The sequence below is a fragment of the Opisthocomus hoazin genome, chromosome 19, assembly GCF_030867145.1.
Source record: "Opisthocomus hoazin isolate bOpiHoa1 chromosome 19, bOpiHoa1.hap1, whole genome shotgun sequence".
Classification (NCBI taxonomy): Eukaryota; Metazoa; Chordata; class Aves; order Opisthocomiformes; family Opisthocomidae; genus Opisthocomus; species Opisthocomus hoazin.
The window spans coordinates 17,116,421-17,140,596 of record NC_134432.1 but is presented as its reverse complement, the minus strand read 5'-3'; the positions used below and the strand labels follow the sequence as shown (position 1 = coordinate 17,140,596).

The 24,176-nt window shown below is 49.4% G+C and overlaps 1 protein-coding gene across 5 annotated transcripts in view; it reads right to left on the bottom strand.

The window, feature by feature from the left end:
* Nucleotides 1–1,197: 1,197 nt before the first annotated feature.
* The window catches only part of NEK6 (NIMA related kinase 6), a 67,185-nt gene continuing 44,206 nt past the window's right edge, over nt 1,198–24,176 (bottom strand). For all 5 annotated transcript variants that reach the window (XM_075439214.1, XM_075439218.1, XM_075439216.1 and 2 more), the window contains exons 6-10: nt 23,271–23,379; nt 21,911–22,018; nt 12,092–12,186; nt 5,529–5,642; nt 1,198–1,807 (exon numbers count right to left, since the gene is read on the bottom strand). In XM_075439214.1, the coding sequence (XP_075295329.1) occupies nt 1,697–1,807; nt 5,529–5,642; nt 12,092–12,186; nt 21,911–22,018; nt 23,271–23,379 (537 nt within the window). In that variant the 3' untranslated portion in view covers nt 1,198–1,696. The remainder of the gene's footprint in view (nt 1,808–5,528; nt 5,643–12,091; nt 12,187–21,910; nt 22,019–23,270; nt 23,380–24,176) is intronic.

The window sequence follows — 24,176 nt, the reverse complement described above, 5'->3', positions numbered from 1 at the left end:
TCTGGTGCCTCCACTGCCTCCCCCCGCCGATCCGAATTTCCCGAATCTCACGAGAGCAGCAGGCTCAACGTTCTGCTGAGGAGACTCAGCACAGCGGCACCGTGCAGTAATGATGCCAACGTTATTCACAGCAATGAACAGCTCTGCTGCTCTATATAAACATTTCAAAACTTGATGGGAAGTAGTCGAAAATGGCACTGCAGTTTTCCTTTAAGTAGAGCAAATCAGGTTAAAAAAAAAAAAAATCCACTAAAAGCACATATATATGTAGGTAACCCTCTAACCCTAATCCTACTTCCAAAAAATTAAGGATTGTATGGTTTTCTTAAGAAAAAAACAAAACCCAACAGGCACAGGCTGCATTTGAACTGTCACACGCAAATCTGCGCTTTGGCATTAGCCGCCGCCGCGCGTGGCCGCAGCGCGGTCGCAGCGCGGGCTGGTGGGGCTCCCCGCTGGCGTCCTCGAGAACGCTGAGTGCAGCCCCGTTCCTCGGAACGGGCACGTGAAATGGAAACACTTGAACGTGAATCCACGTTTGTTCCTAACGCAGTGAAGGTTTTTCATCGCCAGTAACGAAACAAATCATTGATTCAATGAATGAATTTAGTTGGTTGGAAATTTTCATGTAGTTAAAGAAGATGACTCCTTCAAATCAGGTTGAGATTTTATAAAAATTCACATTCTGTAAATGAGCTTTCACAGTTACACAGACGGGGCTGATCCTTATGTAGAGTTGGACACACAAAGCATTTCAGTTACTTCTTTTTTTAAATTTTCCAAGTGTTTCAAACACTGCTTTGCCTAAGTGTTACCCACAGTACCTAACACACTACTGAACGGGCAGAACCATCCTCGCCGCAGCCGAGCTGGCTGAGCCAGAGACCGGTTCTGAGCCGGACCCGAGGTCTGCACAGAACCCTGCCAAGAGCGGCTGCAGAGCCGGTCTCTGGGAGGCAGCGCTTGTTTCGGGGGCTGTGCAACGTGGCCGTTCTTCTCCCCAGGTGCACGCTTAACTCCTCTCGTTGGCTGTAGCCAAGTTAACAGATAAATGCATCACCAAAATACGCTAAATTTTCAATTAAAAAAAAAAAAAGTCTTGACACAAATGTGTTTCCCACCCCCCCCCAACCCTTCCCAGTTCCCTCCCTAAGTCTGAAGAGGAAGGAATTAAAATAAAAACACATAAATGGCTGCTTTAAAAATATACGAAGTAAAAACTGAATTTGCTATTAACCATTTGCAGAAGAGGCAAAGTAGCAGTTATACAAATTACACAAAATCTACCGTAATTCTTACATTAGTATAAAGTGATTTCACTGAAGGAATTATTTCAATATTTCACATTACAGTTAAGATAGAGGGGGTGTGGCAGCGCTCCCACGCCCTCGTTAATGTCATCTATCCTAGATTACACACGACAGTTTTAAGAAAGGACCCTTAAATGATCTACATCTGTAACATGTTATTGGCCTTAAAAAAAAAAAAAAAATCACTTGCAATACCTCACAGAATCTTCACGTTAAAGCACGACCACCGTGTAAGAGTCCTTGTCAAATAACCTGCAGAAATGAGGGAGCACCCTGCTACGAGTGCTCCCCCCACTTGTGTGACCGGGCACCAGGCGGTTTCATCGGAGAGCGAAATTCAAGTAAGACTGAGCTGTGCTGGCGTCCTGCGAGCGTCTGCGGAGGGCTCATGTGCTGGAGGTCCACACGTGCATCTGTTTCGCTATCTGGTGCACGTAGCCAACGTCGGGCCGCTGGTCCGGGTCGGGGTATATGCACATGCTGACCAGCTCCCGCAGCTGAAAGACAGGGACAGAGGCAGGCAGGCGTCAACGGCTCCGCTCCTACTGGAACGGCTGCGGGAACGGCTGTCTGGACCTGGGAACCTCTCCTGTGCTGACACGTCCATCCGTCCATCCCATCCCATGTGTCCCCCCCCAGAAGGACCAGGCAGAACCTTTTCCACCAGATCTTCAGCACTGCAGATGATCTGAACCTTCCACACAACCCAGGGGATTTTCCACCGTCCCTACAATGTGCTGGTAGCACCCCCCCCCCCCCAGGGGTTCCCTGCTCAGCGGGTTCGCGTGCGACCTCCGACTCCTGGCGCTGGCAGCTTCAGAGCTTTTATTTCTTTCTAGTAAATCTTTTTTCCAGGAGGATTTCTGATGCGCCGCAGAGCAGAGGTGACCAGGTCCACCGGCCGAGCGGCAGCTCCCGGCCCAGGGGAGTCCGGAGCCCGCGGCAGGGAGCCTGGCGCAGGAGCTCCCGGCGGGCGCAGGCACCAGCGGCATCAGCCGGATGGGGAGGACGGCAGGAAAACTGAGCTCGCTGCCAGCGATCTGCTGCGCTGGCGCCGGGGATGGACCTGCCCGCGACGGTGGGCTCCCAGGAAAGGGGGAAGCAGAGGGGTTTAAAAACGTCCCGAACAGAGCTCTCCTGTACACCACCGCCCTTCCCTCCCCACAGCAACCCCAGGCAACCAGCCTGTTCGGGGGTTTTAATGTAAGAAAAGCACTTGTGTGTCTCAAGATACGGGGGCACCACTGTCAAACGCCAGTGTTTGCTAAAAACCTTTGTGAAGGAAAGAGACTGGTCACTGATTCTGCTGAATAAATAAATGCAGAAGGGCTGAAGTCTCCCCACCTCCCACCCCTCTTTATTGTGCACATGAAAGATTGTAGCTTTTAATTACACAGACACTGAAAGCTGCTCGTACCCCTGAGGCACCGGGAGAAACAGCCTTGAGCCTCTGATCTCACATCCTCCCAGTAGCCACCGTGCCAATTATTTTAATGGTAATTAAAAGCATGACCGTACAGCTATCGAGCACATGGCTTCAGCTGCATTGCTGAACATTCTCAAGTGAGGTTTCGGCTCTGGCTGGAGCGAGGCCCCGTGCTCCGAGCCGTCGCTGGGCCTGATGCGGGTTTCACGGGGGTCCCTGCAGCGCGGCACGCGGCGAGCGCGCAGGCAGGACGGCGGCGAGGACATGGCGTGACGCAGCTCCCGCTGCCACCTCGGCTGCCACTTCGTGTGTACCCGCAGGGAGCAGAACAGCCCCCCAGCCCAGCTGCGCTGCCCGGCCCCGGCCCATTCCTAACTGCTGTGCTGACTTCTTGTTTTCTTTTTTACTTCATCTGAGGGCCGGGGGCTTCTGCCTGTGTAGCTGCTAAGACCCCACAGATTAACCACATCCCTCAGCCCTGACCAGACCGACACCAGGAACACCCACAAACCAGTTAAATTGCTTCTAAAGCTCTGAGCGGAGCCTGCGCTCTCCGCACAATCTGTCCAAGCAGTGGCCGTGCTCCCACGGCGATGCAGCACTGGACACACCGCCCCGGAGGTCCTGTCCTCCGCTGTCCTCCCTCAGCTACAGGGAACTGGTGGATCAGGCCTTGAGGAGCACCACCAACCAGTATCTCCAATTACTAGCAAATCTGCTCCCAATATAGAAAACTAATCCTGGCCAGAGTCCCAGCTCCTCCTCCTGCTGCAAGCAGCGCGCCAGTTGATCGCGGCAGGATCCGGACTGGGTAGCCGTAAAAGGCTACAGAGAAGAGGAACATCACTGCAAGGGAACACCCCGGAAGCAGGCGTTCTTCAGTAAAAGCTCTGCCGCGTTCACCTAACACAATGCCGCAGCTAAAATATTCATGTGCTCAGCAGTCAGCCTGCAGCTGAAGCTTCGCTTCCAGACCGCGTTACCGAGGCGAGGGAAAGCCAGGCTGATGGCTCTGGAGCATCACTGACAATGTTGGCAGCGTGGCACGGCCGAATCCTTACCCCTGCCCTCAGGCGGGAGAATGCAAAGGCTCCAGAGCCTCCCCGCACCCCTCCCAAAGCCGTGGCAGGGACAGTGTCAGGGCAGTTGTAAAGACTCTGACCGTTCCATCTAGAACGGAGACATTCGCCCTTGGAGGACAACGCGCACGTCCAGAGCAGGACCACTGCCCACCCACCGGCCGCGGGAAGAGCAAATCCCTTCTGGTGCAGCTGCCTCTGCGTCTCCCAGCCTTTCAGGAGAAACGACCCTGCCGGCGTGGTTTGCCTAGCTCGGCTGCTGGAGACACCAACACACCGTCCCCTTCGGCGACGCTCTCCAAGAGCAGCTGAAAATCCCATCTTTACAACCAGGTACTAACCCAAACACTGTTCATGGTGGAGTCACGTTCTAATATTCACAACACTGAAGCTCTTTGCTGTTTCAGCCAGGAGCAGCCGCTAACGCGGCGAGACGAGCTACAGCCAACGGCGCAGCCGTCCTCCGGCTCCGTCACTGTTAACAGTGCATGAACACCATCTGGAGCCTCGCTCTCCGGGACCTGGCGCCTTTGAGCTTTCAACCACCCTTCTCACCCTGGATGGTATCACTGCACTACACACACTCTTTAGCACTGCCAGAGGGAAGCAAACAGACAGTAATTGTGCAGACAGGAAACACATCTGTCAGCTTACACTGACTCTGGCTGCCAGCAGGCACATCCTGAAAGGCAGCCTGGCAAACGGGAAGGCAGAGCCGGGACTCGCTGCTGCGGCAGCTTGGGGGGGGCGGAAAGAAATTTTAAAAATGCACTTTTCCAGAACAGTTCTCAAATAATATTCTTGCATGAGTTACTCAGCAAGGAAAAAACCAAGTCAAATGTAAAATGTGTGGAGCAGGGTCCCTCTCGGGGTGGAGATCCGACCGCCTGCTGCCGGCCGCGTACGGCATTTCCCCTGCATCCTGCCTCCTGCTCCGCAGAACTCTGAGGGAGAGGAAAACAAAAGAAACCCCCAAAGGATATGGTGAGCATTGAAAATTACATTCGCCATTTCCTTTCAAATAGAAGGCAACTGTCACTGAAGGAGGAGGGAAGGAAAAACAGCTGGCTCGCCTAGGTAAGGGAAAAAACAGAACGAAAAACACCCAGCGAGAAAGGCCCCGAACAAAACCACCACGCGCGTTCGCAGCTGAAGGGAAACGCTGCCGAACAAGCACGCACGGCCACTACTTTATTTTTAATACACTCCAGCTACTGCTCTCCATCCCTTGCTTTCATATGCACAAAATCCAGACTTTAAAAAGCCCCCGTACAGCTGCTCTGTAGATGCTTATTGCACTAAACAGCTTTCCTCCCTGCCCCGTCTTGTTCTTAAAAACAATCCTTCCCCCTTCTTACCCACTGCAGACGTCACAAGCAATCGTTCCGGCGCTGTTCTGTTATCTTAAGGGAAAGGCAGCAAAGCAGAGGGCCTTCCCACGGTTCACGGCTGCCTTTTGCCAGCGTCACAGACTTCCAGTTTCAAAATATTCCCCACATTCAGAAATAATCTTTTCTGTCTTAATTTATCTTGGCACTCTTCAGACATCACGCCGACGGCTTCCTCAGCCAGCCCTAAAGGTACCCAGCACACTCTGGCCATCTCCTCTGCTGCTTTGGATGTAGGGGGCTTCTCCTCGCAGGTTCCCTCTCCCCTGTGGGGGAGGAACTTCACTGCCCCCCCCCCGGCCCTCCGCACACGCTCCCCGCTCACCTTCTCAGAATAATGTTCAGCTGGAAGAGGCGGGTAGTCACATTGCTCTATTTTTTGGCAAAGAGAAAACAGGTTCATTTTATCTCCATAGAAAGGACTCTGAAGAGCTGCCATCTGGAAAGAAAAACAGAAAAGATTTCAGAAACACAAAGGATTTCATCGCTCCCCGTTGCTCCGAGATCACAGGGCTGGTGCCAGGCGTGCCGCCGCACGCTTCCCGACGCCCGGCCGTCCTCGCACGCAAGCGTGAGCGAGCGGCATGGCAGCGCCGGGCTCCTCCCGCCCCGCAGCCCCCCATCCCTGCCGGAGACGCGGCAGCGCCCGCCGTGCCTGCTGGGCGCTGCTTCGGGTGCACCCCGCGACGGCAGCGCCCAGCCTGGGAACGTCCCGACGTCTTCCCGTCCCTGGGGTTCTTCCTGCCCAGAGCGCGTCAGACCTGGAACGCTGGGTGCACGCAGGCAGTTCTGCAGCTGCACAGAAAAGCCCGAGAAAGGGGATGCTCGGACCACAGGACAATCCGCTGGAAACCAGCGGGCCAAAGGTGGCTGTGGAAATCCCTCAGAAACACCATCATCTCTTCTAAAAAGTAGCAGCTCTCCTGCCTTTGATAACGCGCCACGGGTTCTGTCGTCCTCGGTTACGACCACGTTCAGTTTGTTTGTTCTCTGTGACTGGCAGATTTTTAACAGACCCCTACAAAGGTTATTATTATTTGACATTTAACCACCTAGAATACAAAGAACCTTGTAAGCATGAGCGATGTACTTCACCCTTTAAAAAACCCAAAATGACCTCAACCAAACATCCCTTCCTGCCAGAAGTCTGCTATTTTGAGAAGAGTATCCCAGGCAGATTTGGGAACCAAACTACTGAAGCTTTTCCTCATCCGTCCGGTCTCTCTCCTCTTTCAGTTCTTTTCTACGAATCCAGCATTTGCATCTCCACGAACACAGCAGATGTCTGCGACAAACCGGCTGCTCATGCAGCAGGGCGAGCACGATGGAATCCCTGGGTGGGGGATCGTTCCTTGGAGGGCACGCGGAGACTCCTTCCGTGGATGTGCTTCTCTGACACTCCACTTTCACAGAATCACAGAATGGTAGGGGTTGGAAGGGACCTCTGTGGGTCACCCAGTCCAACCCCCTGCCGAAGCAGGGTCACCTACAGCAGGCTGCACAGGACCTTCTCCAAGCGGGTCTTGAATATCTCCAGAGAAGGAGACTCCACAGCCTCCCTGGGCAGCCTGTTTCGGGAAGGAAACTCCATCTTTGTCTCTGGAAAGCCACTGACACCACAAGTTCCCAGCCAGGAGGTCTCCATGAACGCTGAACGACGCGCCTCAGGACAGCCGCAGCAACACGCGCGTGTCTGAGCTTGCACGACGTGGCCGAGGCTGTGCCTACCACCGGCTCGCGCGCCGGGCTGACCCCCTCCTCGCCAAGGCCAGCGGGGCCGCGGCCGTGCCGGCCCGTGGGCTCGGCAGCGCCGGCCGCTACCCAAGCGCTGCTCCTCGCTGCGGCCCAGGGGCAGCGGCAGCCCCGCACAGCGGCACCGCCTCCCAGCGCAGCGCCGCTGGGTAACTGTGAATATCATCCACTCTGATCTTTTTAAACCATTTTGCTACAAGCCACGTGAAATGGGCCAGCTTTTCAGACTGAGGCCAGCTGAAGCTGGTGCTTCTCCCTGTGGCTTTAATACAGGGTTGCTGGATGGTGATGAGTCCTCTGCTCATTACCGCGCGCTGCGAAAGCCCTCTGAAGAAGGCTGTCGCTGCTGACACACACAGCCAGCTCCCAGCAGAATTTAAAAAGTCAATACTAGACCCCCCCCCCTATTATCCTGCAGTTAGCAATGCAGACTGATGGGTTATCAGCGCTGTGCTGACAGGCAGCAGCTTTTGGTCAGGGCAGGGTTTTGAGGCGCTGCCTGCGGGCCGGGCCGCCAGCAGCAGGACGCGGCAGGCAGCCCCGCGCGGTCCCCCCGCCGCAGGAGCGGGCTGCGGCCGGCGACGCCTGACCTAAACTGCATTCCCATCAACACACGTCCAAACGTCAAGGAATGCAAGACACATCAAGATCAGCTATCCCTGGTTTAAATCATAAACCTGTCTTTTAAATAATTTAAAGTTATTACGTTTCTTCCTTACGTGCAAGACACACTGGCTACTCCGTGAAGTTGGTGCAAACGCACCTCCGCTGCCGGGGGTCACCTTGCCCAGACGGCCGTGCGGAGGCAGGAGGCCCTCTGCAAGGAGTTCCGAGCCATTAGGAGAAGTAGCAAGACATCTTCTGGCCAAATCTCCAAGGTTATCTCCTTATGCACCACCAGACTAAGAACATATTTGAGGACGCTTTTCCAGAGGTATTTCTCAGCTATCCAGAGAGGCTTATAAATGGCAAAGCAGAATACACGAAGGTACCCAAATTACACTGAAGGACACAACGAACTGAGCACACGGCTCCCCCAAAACATCTCAGGAAGTTCCAAGCTTGTTCAGCCTCCGTCTGTGATGCTTTACGTGACGCTGCCCGAGCCGTTTGCTGCGCTGGTGACCTTTGCCGTGCCTGGCTGTACGCTGAGTGAGGAGAGGAATCACACCTCCAACAGCCGCACAGCACAGCGGGCTGGGGAACGGACTGGGGAGTTTCTGCCCCTCGGTGGTGTCACCACTGTGCTCAGCAGGAACGCGAAGCTGCTCCTCACAACCCCACGGACCCGAGTTGAAGAGCTGCCCAACCGGCGTGTGGACAGAGCCCCAATGGCTGGGCGAGAGCCCGGACAGCCCGGTGCTCGTGGCCTTTCAGAAGCTTTTGAAGGCAAAAAGTGAAGTTCTACCACCGTTACTTTATTACTGTCATAGCAGTAACAGGCAAATCAGTGGGGAAAAAATCCGAGGCTCTCATCTCCACTTGGAGATTGACAGCAAAATGCTCTCCATCCGTTAAAACAAAACTGGAGAGCCCAGCACACCAGGCTGGTCCAGGAAAAACACCAAAGGGTGCATCAGGGAGGGCACAGAAGGCAATCAAGGGTTAATCAAGGTCTCCGAGACTTCACTACAAACACCAATAACGGCAGTAAGGCTGAAAGGGATTTTTCCATTCCCATTAACTTTTCTTTCCAACTCCAGTGCAGCAGTCATCTGTAGAAGAGGAGGAACGCAAAGGAAACAGCGCGGGGTCCTGGGGCGGTAAAGGCAGGGGTCTGACATGGAAAGAGATGGCCCACGCGTCCCGACTCAGCGAGGCCGGTCTGCGGAGGGTCGTGACCACAGGCGCTCCAAGCATCTTGCTAACAACAGCCTGCGATGCGGCGCGGGGGCTTGCTCCCGACGTTTTGATTAGAGCAATTACTGCAGGACAGCTACATCTCCATTTAAACTGACCACCATGCAGTATGACTGGTTAAAAAATATATATATAGAAATCACTGTTAGTGTTTAAATTGACCGTCTTGCCATAACTGCTAAAGTCATTGCTTGTAGCTATATTCTGGGAATTAACAACTTATTTTTATCCCCTCCAAGTTATCTTGCTGACAGATATCTACAGGAAGTGAGGGATGAAGACAGTTACTGCTATATTGATAAGATTTAATAAAAACCACTGTATGATTATCAATGTCAAAGCTAAGTGGTGCTATGTGGCATCACATCCCAAACCCCTCACTGCTCCCTAAGTGGATTCCAGTGGACACGCGTGTCTCTGAGGGCTATTTGTCCATTAAATCTCTCTGCAGCTTATCTACCCAATCTATCTGGAGAAATATCCGAAGTGACTCATCACCAAACATCGCTTCCTTACTTTTAAGCCAAATGGAAAAACATTCTCATTACAAGAAATCAGTGAACATAAAATACAGCTCCTTCAAAGACATGCGAATTTGATTTTTAATTTTCCAAATTCTAGAAAGTTTAAAAAGTCAAGTAGCTCTTTATCTGCTGAACGCGAAACTGGTAACTGTCCAGTCCTCCTTCGAATTCGCAAGACCTCACAGCTCCTGTTCTCAAAGTTCAGGCTTACCTACGTAGGAAGTAAATTAAAAAGTGCTTCACACGCCAAATCCATCGCATGTTACTATAGCACTGCCACTCCCACCAGAGAATTATGTTTAGTGTGCAATTAAGTCAGCTTCTTGAAATATAAGGAGTACCAAGACTACTGTGCCATAAGGGGACCATATTGCCTGCAACAAAAACATATCTTAGCACAAAGCTAAATATTTCTCTCTGCATAAATCTGGAATCCCCTCTCCAGCAGAGCTCAGCCTCCGAACCGGCTGGGAGCAGCGAGCCCCGGCAGCCGCACGCTGCAGCGGCACCGCAGCCGCGCTGCCCGGCTCGGGCGACCCCGACCGTCGCTGAGCGACTCGGCAAGCGCCACGCAGCGCGGCAGGGCCGTGGCCTCGGCTCAGCACAGCCTTACGCTGAGGATTCCTCCTCTGGCCCGACACACGAGGTGTACCTGGAACTGCGCAGCGTCAGGAACTGCTGGGAGCTCAGGTTCCTTCCCCCTGCTCCCACAGAGCCGTCCCCAGATCCCTTTTCAGACGCCAGCAGCAGACCCAGGTACACGCAGCCATTCTGTGGCATTCCCGTTTCAGTATCTCACGAGGAGCATTACAAGCACAATCCTCCTTTACAAAAAACACCAGCTTCTCAACGGTGCATTGCTGCTGCTGTAGGAGTTATTAACCATCTCGTGAATTCTTTCACTAGAGGTAATGAGCATTTGAGGACAGACACAAACCCACTCAGTTCAAGCTCACAATTTTCCAAATATTTTGATCAAGTACTTAGCAGGTTGTCTTATGCCCTTTCTCTCCCTCTTATCCCATGGAATTTTAACAGTAAATCAGTGATACAACCACATCGGGCTCCAGCGTCTCCACCAAAGCGGACCTTCCCTGCAGCAGATCCAGTGGCTCTTTGCTCTGATACTGGCAAGGCCAGCGGTGGGACGTGACACTGCTCGTGGTGATTTATGGGGCGTTTGTCCTACACATCCAGATAAAATCATTTTCCTTAACTACACCCAATGCCATGCCAAGTGTACAGGAGAGCCAGCATTTGTGAGCAGGCTGTCTGAAGAGCCTTTGCTTCATGGTGGAAATACAGTCTTTGGATGGACACGAGAAGAATGGCTAGTTGTGGGGTGTTTTTACCCCCAAGAGTATTTTTTGGGCCACATTCAAGTCCATAACCACATCTGGGCCAGCTGTGCTGCTGTCTTCCATGCGAGAAGCAACGGGCTGCTAGAGTCCAGCCCCCCAGACTGCTGCAGTCCCTCTAGCCAGCTTTGACCCATTTTGCTCCCCAGGTTTCCAGCCCCAGCCTCTCCCTCTGAGGACGCCCACCGCACGGCACCTTCACGCTCTGCCGACAGCAGAGCAGCCCCTGCCGAACCGCAGGACTCGGGGCTTGGCAGCGCACCGCCCACACTAGGCTACCTCACTCAGCCAGCGTTCAGTTGTAAGACGAGTGTTCTTCCCCAAAATACATAAACAGTGGCAAGTTATGGGAAAATTTACTTTTCTACTGTCTTGTCCTAAAAGGTTTTTAATGAACGAGCTCAAGTACATGCTTAACTACAGCAGTTTTCACATCTGATGTGCTCACAAAATAAATGACATTTCTGTTTATGCCCTAATGCCATGTGGTTACAAGAGGTTTTAGCGAGAAGCAAAATGTCATCAGTTCACATAATTTATTATCCAAAGAGGATGTGAGCAATATCCTTATTACCAAATATCCTAGGGATTTTTAGTTCTCTAGGCTGGGACAAAAGCTTTCTAAACATTAAGATGCACTTTCACTTGAATTCAAAGATGCATACATTTTAAAAAAGATTTAAGATTAGATTACAAATGAGCACAAGACTGTTCAACACCCTTTGAACCCTGCTAAAAATGAAATCACAAAACTCAAAGTACTGTTATAAAATCACAGCACTTATTTTCAAAATATCTATAATAGCGTTTAAGAAAAAGATGCCCACCAAGCGTGCAGTTCACACACAGTGTGCCTGCTTTGTATCTGTGCATTTGGCGAGAAGACATTGTACAATTAGAAAAAAATCCAGTTATAGTCGAATAAAGTTAGAGAAATTGGTTTCACATTACACAAAACCTCTGTTTTTCTTTACTGAAAGCTTCCAAAATTAAAATACTCTATTTGGTCAGAATTCAATTTAACAAACCAGAAGCTTACATTCAAATGAATTTGCTGTTTTTAAAACAAATGCAGTGTTCAGGAGAAACCATGCATCCGCTGCCCTGACACCAGCTCTGCTCCCAGCAGGAAGGAGGAACGCAAGCTGGCTTGTGGCCGCCCGCATCCTCAGCGCCCGCCAGGGCCTGCTGCATTAACCCTGTGCAAGTGCTGTGCTCCACGGCACAACCCTTCGTTGTTCATGCTCAAAAAGCACAACGGTGAGCACAGAAAGAGTTAATTTTTCAGAAGGTTTCTCAACACTTCAGGTAAAGTAAGCCTGACCCACTCGATTCCCGTACCGCCTTGTGTGGTTAAGACAAACCTGGGAAAAAAAAAGTTGGAAGATACTTGCCTCATACAATAAACAGCCCAAAGACCAGATATCGGATTTAAAGTTATAGCCGTTTTCATGTATTCTTTCTGGGGACATATAGTATGGAGTTCCCACTGTAAAAAACAAACAAACAGAGGAGTTATCGTCTTAAAAGTGACTGCGCAACCTGTATCGTGCAGAAGTTTGACTTCGTTAAAGGGCTAGGTTTAGCACGAATAGCTAATTAGAAGAGCCTGGCACCAAAACTTGGAAACAAACCATGGTTTCGAAGGCCTAGAATCAAATACACCATCACATACAGAGCTGGAGGACTGGCGAACGTTCCTGAAGGCATCTTCCATGTTGTTGAAATCTGAGGAACGTCTTCTTCCCCTTCCCACCTTCCGAGGGCCCTCAGAGCGTCTCGGCCGGCCGGAGCAATGGCAGCTGATCGCCCACCCTCCTTCGGCTCACCCAGCAGCACGGAGGCTGCACGCCGGACGCCGTGAACACGCCCTGCCAAGGCCAGCATCCCGCGACAGCGCAGCGACGGCGCGCTGGCCCGACGCAGAGCGCGCTGGCGGCGTGACCGCGCGGCTCCGGACAGCACGCGGCCCCTGCCGAGGGGCAGCAGGCCGTTCGCCGCAGCAGAGAAACGGAAGTAACGGGCCCAGCACCAGACAGGTATTCAAAACCTTTCTAACAAACCCAAGGTAGTAATTCCAAACTTCAAAACTCTGCTCCAAGTTGCAGTCACGTCAGAAGCTGTGGGATTTCTATGTACTTCCAGAAGTCTGTATTTTATCAAAAGAAAATTATGCCAGCATTTTGGACAGGAGTTACAGGAAATTATTAATAAATTCCTTACCTCAAAAAGGTTCTTTTTTAAATCCTAAATAAGTTTCAGTTGTGGTAGTGAAAATATAAGACATCCTGGCAGTCTCAACTACATCAAATAATCCTCAGATACATCATTTATTAAAACATCCAAGGACTTTGTATGCTCTCTTTTCTCCTGCTTCGCCTGCTTCCCCGTCCCCTGTCAATTTTTTTTTTTACTGTTGGCATTCCAGTGTATCCTTCTCCTAATTAAAGGCCTCTCCTCAGAAGATGGCAAATGTTTAATTTGCCTGTAACATTCGGTTTACAGTTTCTCCATTTGAAATGCCGACCGCAGGCAGCTGGCAGCCGGGCAAGCAGACGCAGGATGGTGTCAGAGGGGCAGGGGGAAGACCCGCCACCACCTTCCCCCGACGTCGGGTTCGTGTACGGGGGGAAGCAAACGAGTTCTGGAAGCAAGAGCTTCTCGAAAGGCAAAACCAACCCCTGCCGAGCGCAGAGATGACCCAGCACGAAGCTGCTGCCGTCCGTGCGAGGCCTGAACAAAATCACTCTGGGTCCCTCTAGCTCAGAGCACGCCGTGCCAGGTACACGCGTGAGCCCGAATCTGAACTGCGTTCCTCTGTCACCCAGAAAACCTAAACGCAGGCCAGGATCCCTTTGACATATGCACCGCACACAGCCTGTCTTCACAGGACAGAAAGACGTTTACCGCGCCAAAGAATTCACAACAGGACACAGTCCCGGACACGGAGGAGCCGTCAGACGCGGGGCAGCTCCCCAGGAGTCAGACAGTAACTCGTTCTCAGTACACCAGCATCCGACGAGAAGCTGGAAATCACAGCAATACAAGTCTTCTCTTAGGTTCTTTTGTCAAAACAAAGAGCATTAATTTGAAATTAGTACTGTTAACGCTAGCATGCAATTATCCAATTTACTCCGAAGCATCCTCCGCATCCCCCCTTAGTAGGTCTTGCTGGAAGTATGGATGCCATACGCACCAGATCCTCCCAGTTTACCCTGTTGCCAAAGCCTCTACCGGATCAGCATTCTGAAGCCCTAAGCTCACTGTGGGGTAAACTAGGATCATGCTGCACCGGCTACTACACCTGAAACACTCCAGGCATTTTCTTTCTCTGGGGTGAAAATCAGGCAGCTTACCTTCAAACAGAAACACCCCCTCCTCCCAAACCAACACCCTTCAATCTTTATTCTACATTTCCATCATGCATTTATATGCCCAAACCCTGAGTCTACCGAACTTCAACAATTTTTACTCAGTGCAATTTGAAATGCAGCATATAATTTGAAATTAATCCTATGGCATGGGTGTGAAACCTGTTACCAGAATACACATATAAAACTCTACTTCCCAAAATAAGCCAAGTAACCAAGAAGGGGGACTGCTTCCCTTCATTGATTTGGTCCCCCAGGACTCGCAGTAATCAGCTGCCCTACATGATAAACTCAGCTTGTGCTTGCAGGCCATTCAAATAAGAAATTACTTCACTTTCAAGGTGAAGAGCACTCCAACGAGAAATTACATTTCTGCAAATTCTATACAAACTGTACAGGAAAAGTAACACACAGAGATTATTATATATTTCCATACCCAGTAACATCATATCCAGCCTAGGCGCATGCAGACTGACATCGCCCCGGATCTGGATGGTTTCAATTGCCAGTGAAAGACCTCTGTGTATGGATGAGACCAGAGCTCTGTTAATAGTTCATAATTTTCAACAGGCTGCGCAGAGTAACTTCACAGAACACCAAAAGCAGACAGGACTCATGCCAAGGATCCAGCAAGGCTTTCCGCGGATCTCTCGCGTGTGCGTGCCAGGCGCGCACAACGGACAGCGCAGCTCCAAGTAATCCCCACACCTCTGCCACATCTCTGTACGAGAACCGACTGGGTTGGAACAGCACCGATTCATTCTCCTGCTTAAAAAGTTGCAGCTGCAGAAGAAGCAGTGACTCACTGTGTGCTGAAGACCGTTTTGGAAGTCCCCACTGAGCACCAGTGTGTAAGACACATCCCTACCTCCAGCCTCCCAGTGCTGCTGCTCTCCTCAGAGCTGCCAGGAGAGCCACGGGAGCAGATGCAGCAGCACACGCCAGCCCCTCCCTGCCAGCAGGCACGGGAGCTGAGCACGGGTGGCCAGCAGCATGCCCCTGGCAGGAGGGAGCACGAAAATCAGCCCCACTCTTGCTCCCCGAAGTCTTTGTGCTCCAGAGTGCCGGTGCCAGGGGTGGCCTCCAGCCGTAGCTGTTCCTGTGATCAGTTATTCTGGGTCACTGCGTGACAAGCTCAGAGCAAATAATCATGCGTGGGCTCCAAAGTTATGGCCTTGCCTTCCACGTTAGCAGGGGTCTGCTTGGTAGGCTAAAATTGTCGTTTCAGATCAGGCCTTAAAACGACCTTTGATCGAAGCAGAATGACAGGGTTTATAACACGGATGAGTGCGTTATAGTCCGTATTTGATTTTCTGAGCATTAGTCTCTTCCATTACATTAATAGGTCTGTGGAGCAGTCCACGCCTGAGCTGATTTTCTGAAGTCTACCTTGCACGTTTACCTACCATCACCGTAGTGTTGTCAGCAAATGTACGAACAAGCAGGTCTCTGCGTTTCAAAACGGGTGCATTAATTTTTAAAGAACTGTCATGATAAAAGACTGACAAGCCCAATTCTCTTTGTGGCCTGTCCAACATTACGTGGGAATCTCCTGTAATGAGCATCCTCTAGAAAACCGCACAAGGCTTCCAGTGCAGTCAGCCCGGGCTCGGCACTGCATCACATTAGTCAATTTGACAAGGACAGTCTAATCGGAGACTATTAGTCAGAACTTTCTTTGGTATTTGCCTTGCTGAAAATACAAAATATTGTTCAGATTCAATATTAATCACTGGTAGAGTAACGCTTTTAAAGTTACAACGGTGGCAAAACGGTAGAGAAGATTGTGACTAAGTAAGCATCTTCCCATTCTACTCCCAACAGCCGCCACACTTCACTGAGTATCGGCCCACGTCAGCGCTGCCAGCACAGCATTTCTTCCTCCGCTGCCCAGCGCTGTCCGTGTGCACAGCTCCAACACCCGCACGGGCCAGAACGGCTCTGGGGTATCTGCAACACCCAGGTCAGGGAAATGTTCATGATTCCGAGTTAGATCAAGAGCAGAGTGCCTTGTTGCACCAGCAAAACACACAGGCAAAGGCAGCAAAGCTATTCCAGAAATAAAATTCAAATTCCTTTCCTCTCATCTATAGATTGAATTAAAAACCCTACCCGCGCAACGACAGCCAGCAGCATGCGCAGGTGCGCGGAGCTGAGCTCCCACACTGCCGCAGAAACACCCAGGTGAAGAGCTCTGACCTCGGCAAGTCCTTCCCTACACGGGGGAGGTCATACTCGCTCGTTTTAAACACGTTTCTCAGCTTGAATCCGAGGAGTTTTGTTGTTGAGAAAGTGACAGAGGCCGGGTTCTCAGCCCAGTCACACACCATCGTTATTTTCCACACAGAGCTACTCCCTGTGCAAACACCGAGCAGCCAGGATCGATGCTCCCCGGGCAATCCATCCTCAGCTGCACCCCGGCAGGCAGAAGAGGAAACCCGACTCGCGCTTTTAGGCGACTCTGGACAGAGTCCATTCACTGCTTCCCTGCACCAGAGCCGAGCCGCCGGCAGCAGCCGTCTCCCAGCCCCTTGGGCAGACTGCCGCTCGACTGAAATCACTGCGGAGTACTTCCAAACACTTCAGCAGGCTCTGTATGTTGACTTTTTAAAAATGCTATCAAAAATAAGCATCTCTTGAATTAATCAAACTCCACAGCCGTATTTAGCTACAAAGTACAAGAAGAAGAAGTGATAAGGAATGCCTTTATTGTTCCACCTTCACCAACACCTTCCAGCTCATCTTTAATACTGAGCTGAACTGTGTTTCTGAATCCATCACTTTTCCTTCTCACAGCAGGGAACAGAGTTCCTAATATGAAAGAACCTAACAAAGTCTGACCTTTATTGTATCTTTACAGAGTATTCCCAGTTTCAAACTAAGAGATATCAGAGCACAACGCGGGCCTCAAAGGGGTAATACTGATTAAAGCATTCCTTCCTTCTTGAGATGTTCCACTCCTGTCAAAACAAACTTTGCAATGTTTTGAAACACTTGTGATTTGTGAAACATGCTCATTACAAATGAAAAAGGCAAAGAACTATGCTCAAACACCTGAGATGCCATCCGTAACACAAACCCACACAGTTTTTAAAATAATAATTATTTCTAGTATGATTAGCTTAGCTTTAACACCTAAGACAGACTATCACATATTCCATGAGCATGCATACAGTTGAGAAAAATATTTTAGTATGTTTTCATAATATCCAGTGATGCAAACACAGCAGGGAAGCCACACTACTTGAAAACGAAAGCCCACAACCCCCACCTGGCTCATCCCTCCAGACGTGCTTGTAGGTGACCAAGAACAAAGTAGAGCATTACTTAAAACGAGTCTAGTTCAAGTTCACAGGTACGTATTTCTAAACGTCTGCATTACTTGGGGTGTATTTCCAACAAGAAGGCTGAGGTCTTTCCCCAGAAGGAGAATTTGGGAACTGACAGATTCCACGAATTTGGGAACTGACAGATTCCACCAATACAGTACTACAGGCACAGACCAAACGGCCAAAATTTCTCCACATGCACAGAATTAGTGGCTGTTGAAATTTCAAGTGATCTCTGGTGCCCATTTGTTTCTTCACAAGCACTGTTTACCAGCTCCCCTCGAAGTACTGCGACTTTGTTTCAGATGGCAAACTGGCTTGGCAAGCAAAAGAAAAAAGAAAGAAAGAAAGAAAAAAAGACAAACAGCCCATTTACAAAAGAGCTCTCCTCAGGGCTGCGGTTACTCCCGGTTCGCCCTCACATCCAGCACGAAACCAGGAGCGTGCAACACCCCACGTACTCCCACTCCCGGCTACCTGCATGTTCTAAACTGGGAAGCTTCGACTTACGTGCATCCCCCAAAAGGAAAATCTGCTCCAAGCTTATTCTTGTCCAAGAATAAATAATAAATCATCTGCTCCAAAACAAGACTGTTCTGTGTAAAATTGCTTTTCTCGTGTTTTTTATTTTTCTTTTCTCTTTTTTCTTCAAAACGTAAAGCCAGTCAGAACTTTGGATAATACCAAGTTTATTTGGCTAAAAATGGGCATTGTATCAGTTCACAATTACATTAACCATTTTAATATTAATGGAAATTCTCTATATTTATTACAGCTCCTAGTAAAACAAAAATCTACCAGCTTACTGTTAAGTTTTCCAAAGTCTATGCAGTTTTTAAATATGCTGTGCTATTTACAATTTTTGTCTTATAACTAATTAGGTTTTATAGCAAAGTTAATGACTTTCAACTTTCTAACAAGCATGTTAGAATAGCCTTAACTGACAAGACGTTCCTCTGGATGCCCACCTCAGAGATCAACCAAGTAAATAATGGACACAACCAAACATCAAAAACAGACAAAAAAATACTCCTAGCGCTATTAAACCTTGCATGAAAGAGACAGCACCTGGCAGCACATCACCCACCAGCACTATAAAATCAACCCAGACCTCATGGTGGCACCCACCCAAACTCCGGCATCCAGATGCCGATTCCTCGTTACCGGGGGCAAAGCCCTGGGTTAAGGGGAGTCGTGATCTGCAGTGAAACAGCCTGTCAAGCGGGGGGGGAACCAACCATACAAATGAAAGAAAGAAAAATAGGAATGCAGTAAAACACTCACATTATAAACTGCAACATTTTCCAAGATAACAGTAAGCAGTACTGAACACAGAAAAAAGGAAGAAAAAGCATTCCCCCTCGCTTATCCTGAATTGTCCCCCCTGTTCCGTCCGACACCCCTCGCCAAAATGAAGTTTCTGCGATACGTGAGTCTATCGCCATTCAACTAAACCCTGGAGCTTCTGCTCCACGGGAGCTTAGATTAGGAAACAATGGACAGCAAGCCATCACGTTGTAACACGAAGTAGTAAAACTCACCTTAGCTACACTCATTACCTTTAAAACACGGAGTTTTCGGGCAGAGCTTGCGCCTGAAGAGCTCTCCCCTGCGGAAAAGCATCTCCTGTTCTCTCACAAGTCCAACAGGGAACAGGGGAAGCGGCGCACGAGGTGCCACCTGGAGAACGCACCCGCACCCTCCAGCCCCCAGCCCATTCCTGGTGTTCATCACCCGTCCCACAGTACTGCTGCCTTTCCCAATACGGTTTTGTTACTTCGGGAGGCAGGAGGTGTCCGTGATCCCCCTCTCACAGGTCTGCCCGGGCCGGGGCTTTCCCTGCCCCACGGTTGCCCACTGCCCCGGCGATGCTCCCGACCGGCCGTGCCAGGCCTCCTGCCGTCGCTCCGAGCAAGGCGCCTGTCTGCATCTCACAAGCGGTGTACAGGCAAATCTTTCATTTTTCTTTCATTACCCCGGCATGTACTGTCACTTAATTTTTATGTATGCAATCCTTCCTGACAAATATGATCTGCTGCCTGGTAATTCGTCTGACGTTCATTCTGTTCCTTGCTCTAATTACGGCTCCCATTCCTGCCACGGCGGCGGCCGTGCTGCTGCAGCCCGGTGGTACACCTGGGCCGTGGTACTGCCTAACGCCCTTTTATGCCAGTCTGATGCTAGCAAATACAAAGAAAGAAAAAAAAAAAAATCAGATGAATATATTTGCATAAGCCACGCGTTCAATTCATGGGTCAGCAGCCAGAGAAATGATGGTTCAGGGTGGTTGCCGGGGCAACGCGGCCACGGGGAGTGCCGGGCATCGCAGCCCGGGTCCGCACGGGTACCACGCTCTGGTTTGCAGGGTGTTCATCACTCACGGCTACTTAAACAAATGTCTTAATTAAACCAAAACCAAGATCAGTAGAATTCCTGCTGCTAGAAAACCTGTATGTCTGGCAAATTACACACACACAAAAAAAGCTTCAAGTCCGCATGGTTTTTGATTGTAAAAATGTTCTTTTTACGTGGATCCAAGAACCACTGGAAGCAGGGGTGTGTCCATCCCTCCCACACCACACCGCGCCGTCTCCAGCCTCACCCACTGCTGCCCCTTCCGCGTTCGGCGCCTCATTCACCCGTTTCCAGGATGCTGGTGATGTGAGGAAGGGCAAGGTTCATGCAGAAGAGGCTTAACTCTTCCTACACGAGCCTTCTCAACTCAGAGAGCAGCCCCGGTAAAGGTCACCAGCTTGGCTTACATGTGCAGCCAGTTTCCAAGCCCCAATTTACTCTTATTAATGTAATAAGTGCAGCAGTCAAACTAGGTAAGATCATATAATTAGACATGATCATATTTTTGCCTGTTCAGATGATGTGATTGTAACTTGCTGTGAAGAGGATTTATTTTAATCTCTTAAGTATAGTGTGTATATAACCTAGGATAGCTTTTGATGCAAGTGGAAATCTCCTAATATTTTAGGGAGGTAAACTGTAGAAATGCCTCATCTTTTTTTAAGCACACACAAAATAAAGCATGTGTCTTCCTTCCTTGCGCACTCAGAAGTCCCAGTGTAGCTGGCGAGCGTCATCAGTGAAGTTTGTACATGTACAAGAAACAACAGAGCAAGACTCACACTCAGTGGAGGAAACTGCACCCAGGCAATAGCGAAGCAAACCCACCGTGTTCCAAACGATCTGTCCGAACTAATTGTGAGAGAGCTCACAAATCACACCAAAAGCCCAAAGCTCCTTCACTCACTGCTGTTACACAGCAGTACCTCTCTGACTCCAAAAACTGAGACCCGTTAATAAAAACGGAAAAATCAGCCACCTCGCAAGAGGTTACAGACACAATTACGAAACACTTTCATACCGTAAGACTTGAAGAATGAACTGCCTACACTGTATACTTTTCTATAAAATTGTAATTAATGCTAACCGTAACAATGAGGGAGAGAGAAAATCAGACGCTCTAAGCCAGTCAACGTACTTTCAATTCCAGAAAAATGCTGGAGATGTAATATTGCTACTTGTAAAACACAGAAAACAGAACAAGAAACAAATCGTCATCATATGAGCGGTCCACAAAACATCATGACAAATTGTATAATTTTTTCCACGATAAGGTAAGAGGCTTCAGAGGGAGGGAAACAGAAGCAACAGCTGTATTACTACCTTCATGCTTTTATCAAAGACTCGTATAACTTTACTTCAAAGCAGCCTGTTAAATCTGTCTAAATGAAACTGCTTAATGGACGCAAAACTGGTCGGAAGTACAGGCCCCTGCCAAAGCAGAAGTGAAGCCCTTCAAGACCGCCGCCAGCTCTGGTTCTGCCCAACCCATGCAGGAACACCACTGCCTCTGGGGGTAACAAGCAGCCGGGATGAACCAAAGCACAGCAGAGTACAGGCTAAAAATTGAGAGTGATCGCAGGAGGGAGAGTCTGGAAACAGGCTACAATTCAGTAAGAATAAAAGCAAGGTACTACGCTTCGGCAAGAACAGTTGGCGGCACCAACAGACGAGCAGGAAAACAGCTTTGAGATGTGTAGAAGACAAGAAGAAAATGTGGATCTTTACAGCCTCAGCTGAGTTTCAAGTGAAGTCCCGTTCTGTAACAGCAGAACCGTGAGGGCGTTGAACACTTCTCTCGCCTCAGCCAGCCACAACCTCTGTTCAGGGTAAGACGGCTGACCAGCATCTGCCAAAACGGTGGTGGTGCAACACCCAACTCCAACACGCAGAGCGCGGGCAAACGTGCCACTCAGAGGGGAAAAGGCGCATTGGTCACATTTGCTGTAAATCAAACACTTACCAGGCCTTCCAGAAAAAAAACCAAGTGGAGTTTAATAAAAAAAAAATAGCTATTAATTTCATATGAAGAGTATTTAAAATACACGTCACAGCAAACACAGTACGCGTCCAGCGAACCAAGCGCCCGCCGCAGTAAGAGCCCAGACCCCGCTTCTCTCGAACACCCCAGCTGACAGCTGCACGAGTACCATCTTACCTAAGGAATGTGCTGCAGTGGTTTTAGAACTAAAAAAACGGCCTAATCCAAGATCTCCCAGCTTCACCACCCCTGTGGCGGTTATAAACACGTTGGCTGGTTTTATGTCTGCAAGAAGAAAAAGGTAAAAGGTCAAAGCCACAAAAGGTTATTTGGTTCTAATACCGCAACAGAAGCATAGCCTGGAGCGCGCTCTGTACAAAGGAGGCTCGAGCAGAACCGTGTTTCTGTCTAGCTTTGATAGGCTGAATCTTCCAAGACTTCAAGCTCTGCACACACACAAAAAATCAGAGTATACTTCCCAGCACACAAGAAACAGCAGTGAGGGAAAATGTAAAAAAACAGCACATCAGAATAGAGGCAACGTCTAACTGATGGAGATCAAAGAAACAGGTCTGCTGCTCTTTGCAAATGGTTGTTTTCTGCAGGAAACTACTGCCCGCCACGTTCCCTCCTACCAAGGGCAACTTCTTGTCCCACACAGACATAAACTCTGGGCTCTGTACAGCCCAGTTTGTTCACGGAGCGTAAAAACGCCTAGAACCCCAGCTGCCCAAGCAGCCGCCTGTCCGGACGGAGGCAGTGGGGCTCCTTCCTCACGTCACAGCAGACTGAATGTAGGAGGCTCCACATTTCAGCCACCCATCACAGACCTAACTCAGGTGCACCTGCATCAGGGGATGTATAAAGGACCAAAAACAGTACCACGTTGATGAAAAAAATTCAGCGAAGAATGCACTGCTTCAAAGGCTAAGGAAAGGAAAAAGGACTACCAGGCAGCAGAGACCGGTACTGCGGCCTTTCGGGACACTCGCATTTCCCGGGGCAAGTCCTTCACAAAGTATTTCATTTATGCTGAAAGAAGCAACGTAACTTTTGGATAGAGCTCAAAGTTATGAGAAGTTCTAGGAGATTCAAAAATAATTAATGAGAACGGAGAAGAGGTTATGAGAGTGTGGGACATATTTGTATTAATATTTCAGAAAAGCTCACGAGACAGAAAAACTCTTCTAAACTCTCTAAGGTCACAGCCGATATAATGAAGGCTATTTCTTCGAGTTCACTGCATCCAGTAGTCTCAGCATTTTACTTCTGACACTTCTCTAATGGCAAGTTTGACACCTCTACTTAATATCAGTGTCTGGAATACAAAGCAGCTCATCTTCCTAATACCACGCTCACTTCGGACTGAATCCTGTAACAATGAGGCAGGGAGACAGAAGGAGAAATCCATCGTGCAAGCTCCAGCCTCTCTCAACATGCATTGGCTGAACATCAGCATAATTGTTTTTGAATGTAGGCGCTTACTAATTGGAACATTATATTATTATTCAGTGAAAAGAGACTGAATTAATGTTACCTCTGTGCATCACCCTGCGGGAGTGCATGTGTTCAACTGCACTGCATAGCTGCACAAAATATTTCCACACCGTCCTTTCCGGGATTAACCGTTTCTGCTTCTTAAAATACTGTGGGAGGAAATAAATAAAAGATCAGTGAAAAAGCAACATATTTGACTCGTTCCTGGACTTGTGTTAGCCAGCTCCAGGTTGCCCATGTCTTCCAGATCTGCAGCAGCATGACTTCTCTTCCGATCAGGTTTTAACTCCTCTCCGAATGTAAACTTCAATGCAGTTCACTAATTAACAACTATTATGGAAAATATGCTTAAATAGGTTTGACATTTTTGAATGGACACCAATTATAATTAGCATTAATCTCCTTAATTACCTTGCAAAACATATTTAATGCCTCAAAACAACAAATGTCTCAAATATTTTGCCTTAAGTAACAAAAGATCATTAAAAAAGTCTTGTAAACATTCAGTATTGTACAGTTTATTAACAACAATAAGCAAGTCTGTTTCCCCTTTTTAAAAGATGGCCAGGACATCAATAAAGTATCCATCCTTCTTCTGTGATCAGGGAGAAAAACATATTCGATTTCATGCATAACAGGAATACTGAATTAAGTGAACTATCTCTGGTGAGACAGCCAGGCACCACTGATCAAGAGACACAGATCTGGAAAACGACCGTTTTGTGTGCGTTTCTGCAGCGCCAAGCAAAGCCGAGTCCGGGCTCAGCGGACCTCTGGGCGCTGACGGCTCTCCAATAGAACGGTCGTCAGCGTAACGCACGCAACGCGGAGGAGCGCAGCTCGGTGACGGTTCTCCGGCACACTGAAGTCTTCCTCCTGAGCAACTGCTTACAGGAGTAAATAACCAGCCGCCCGCTCCCGTGAGGGCTAACCATGATGTACCTTC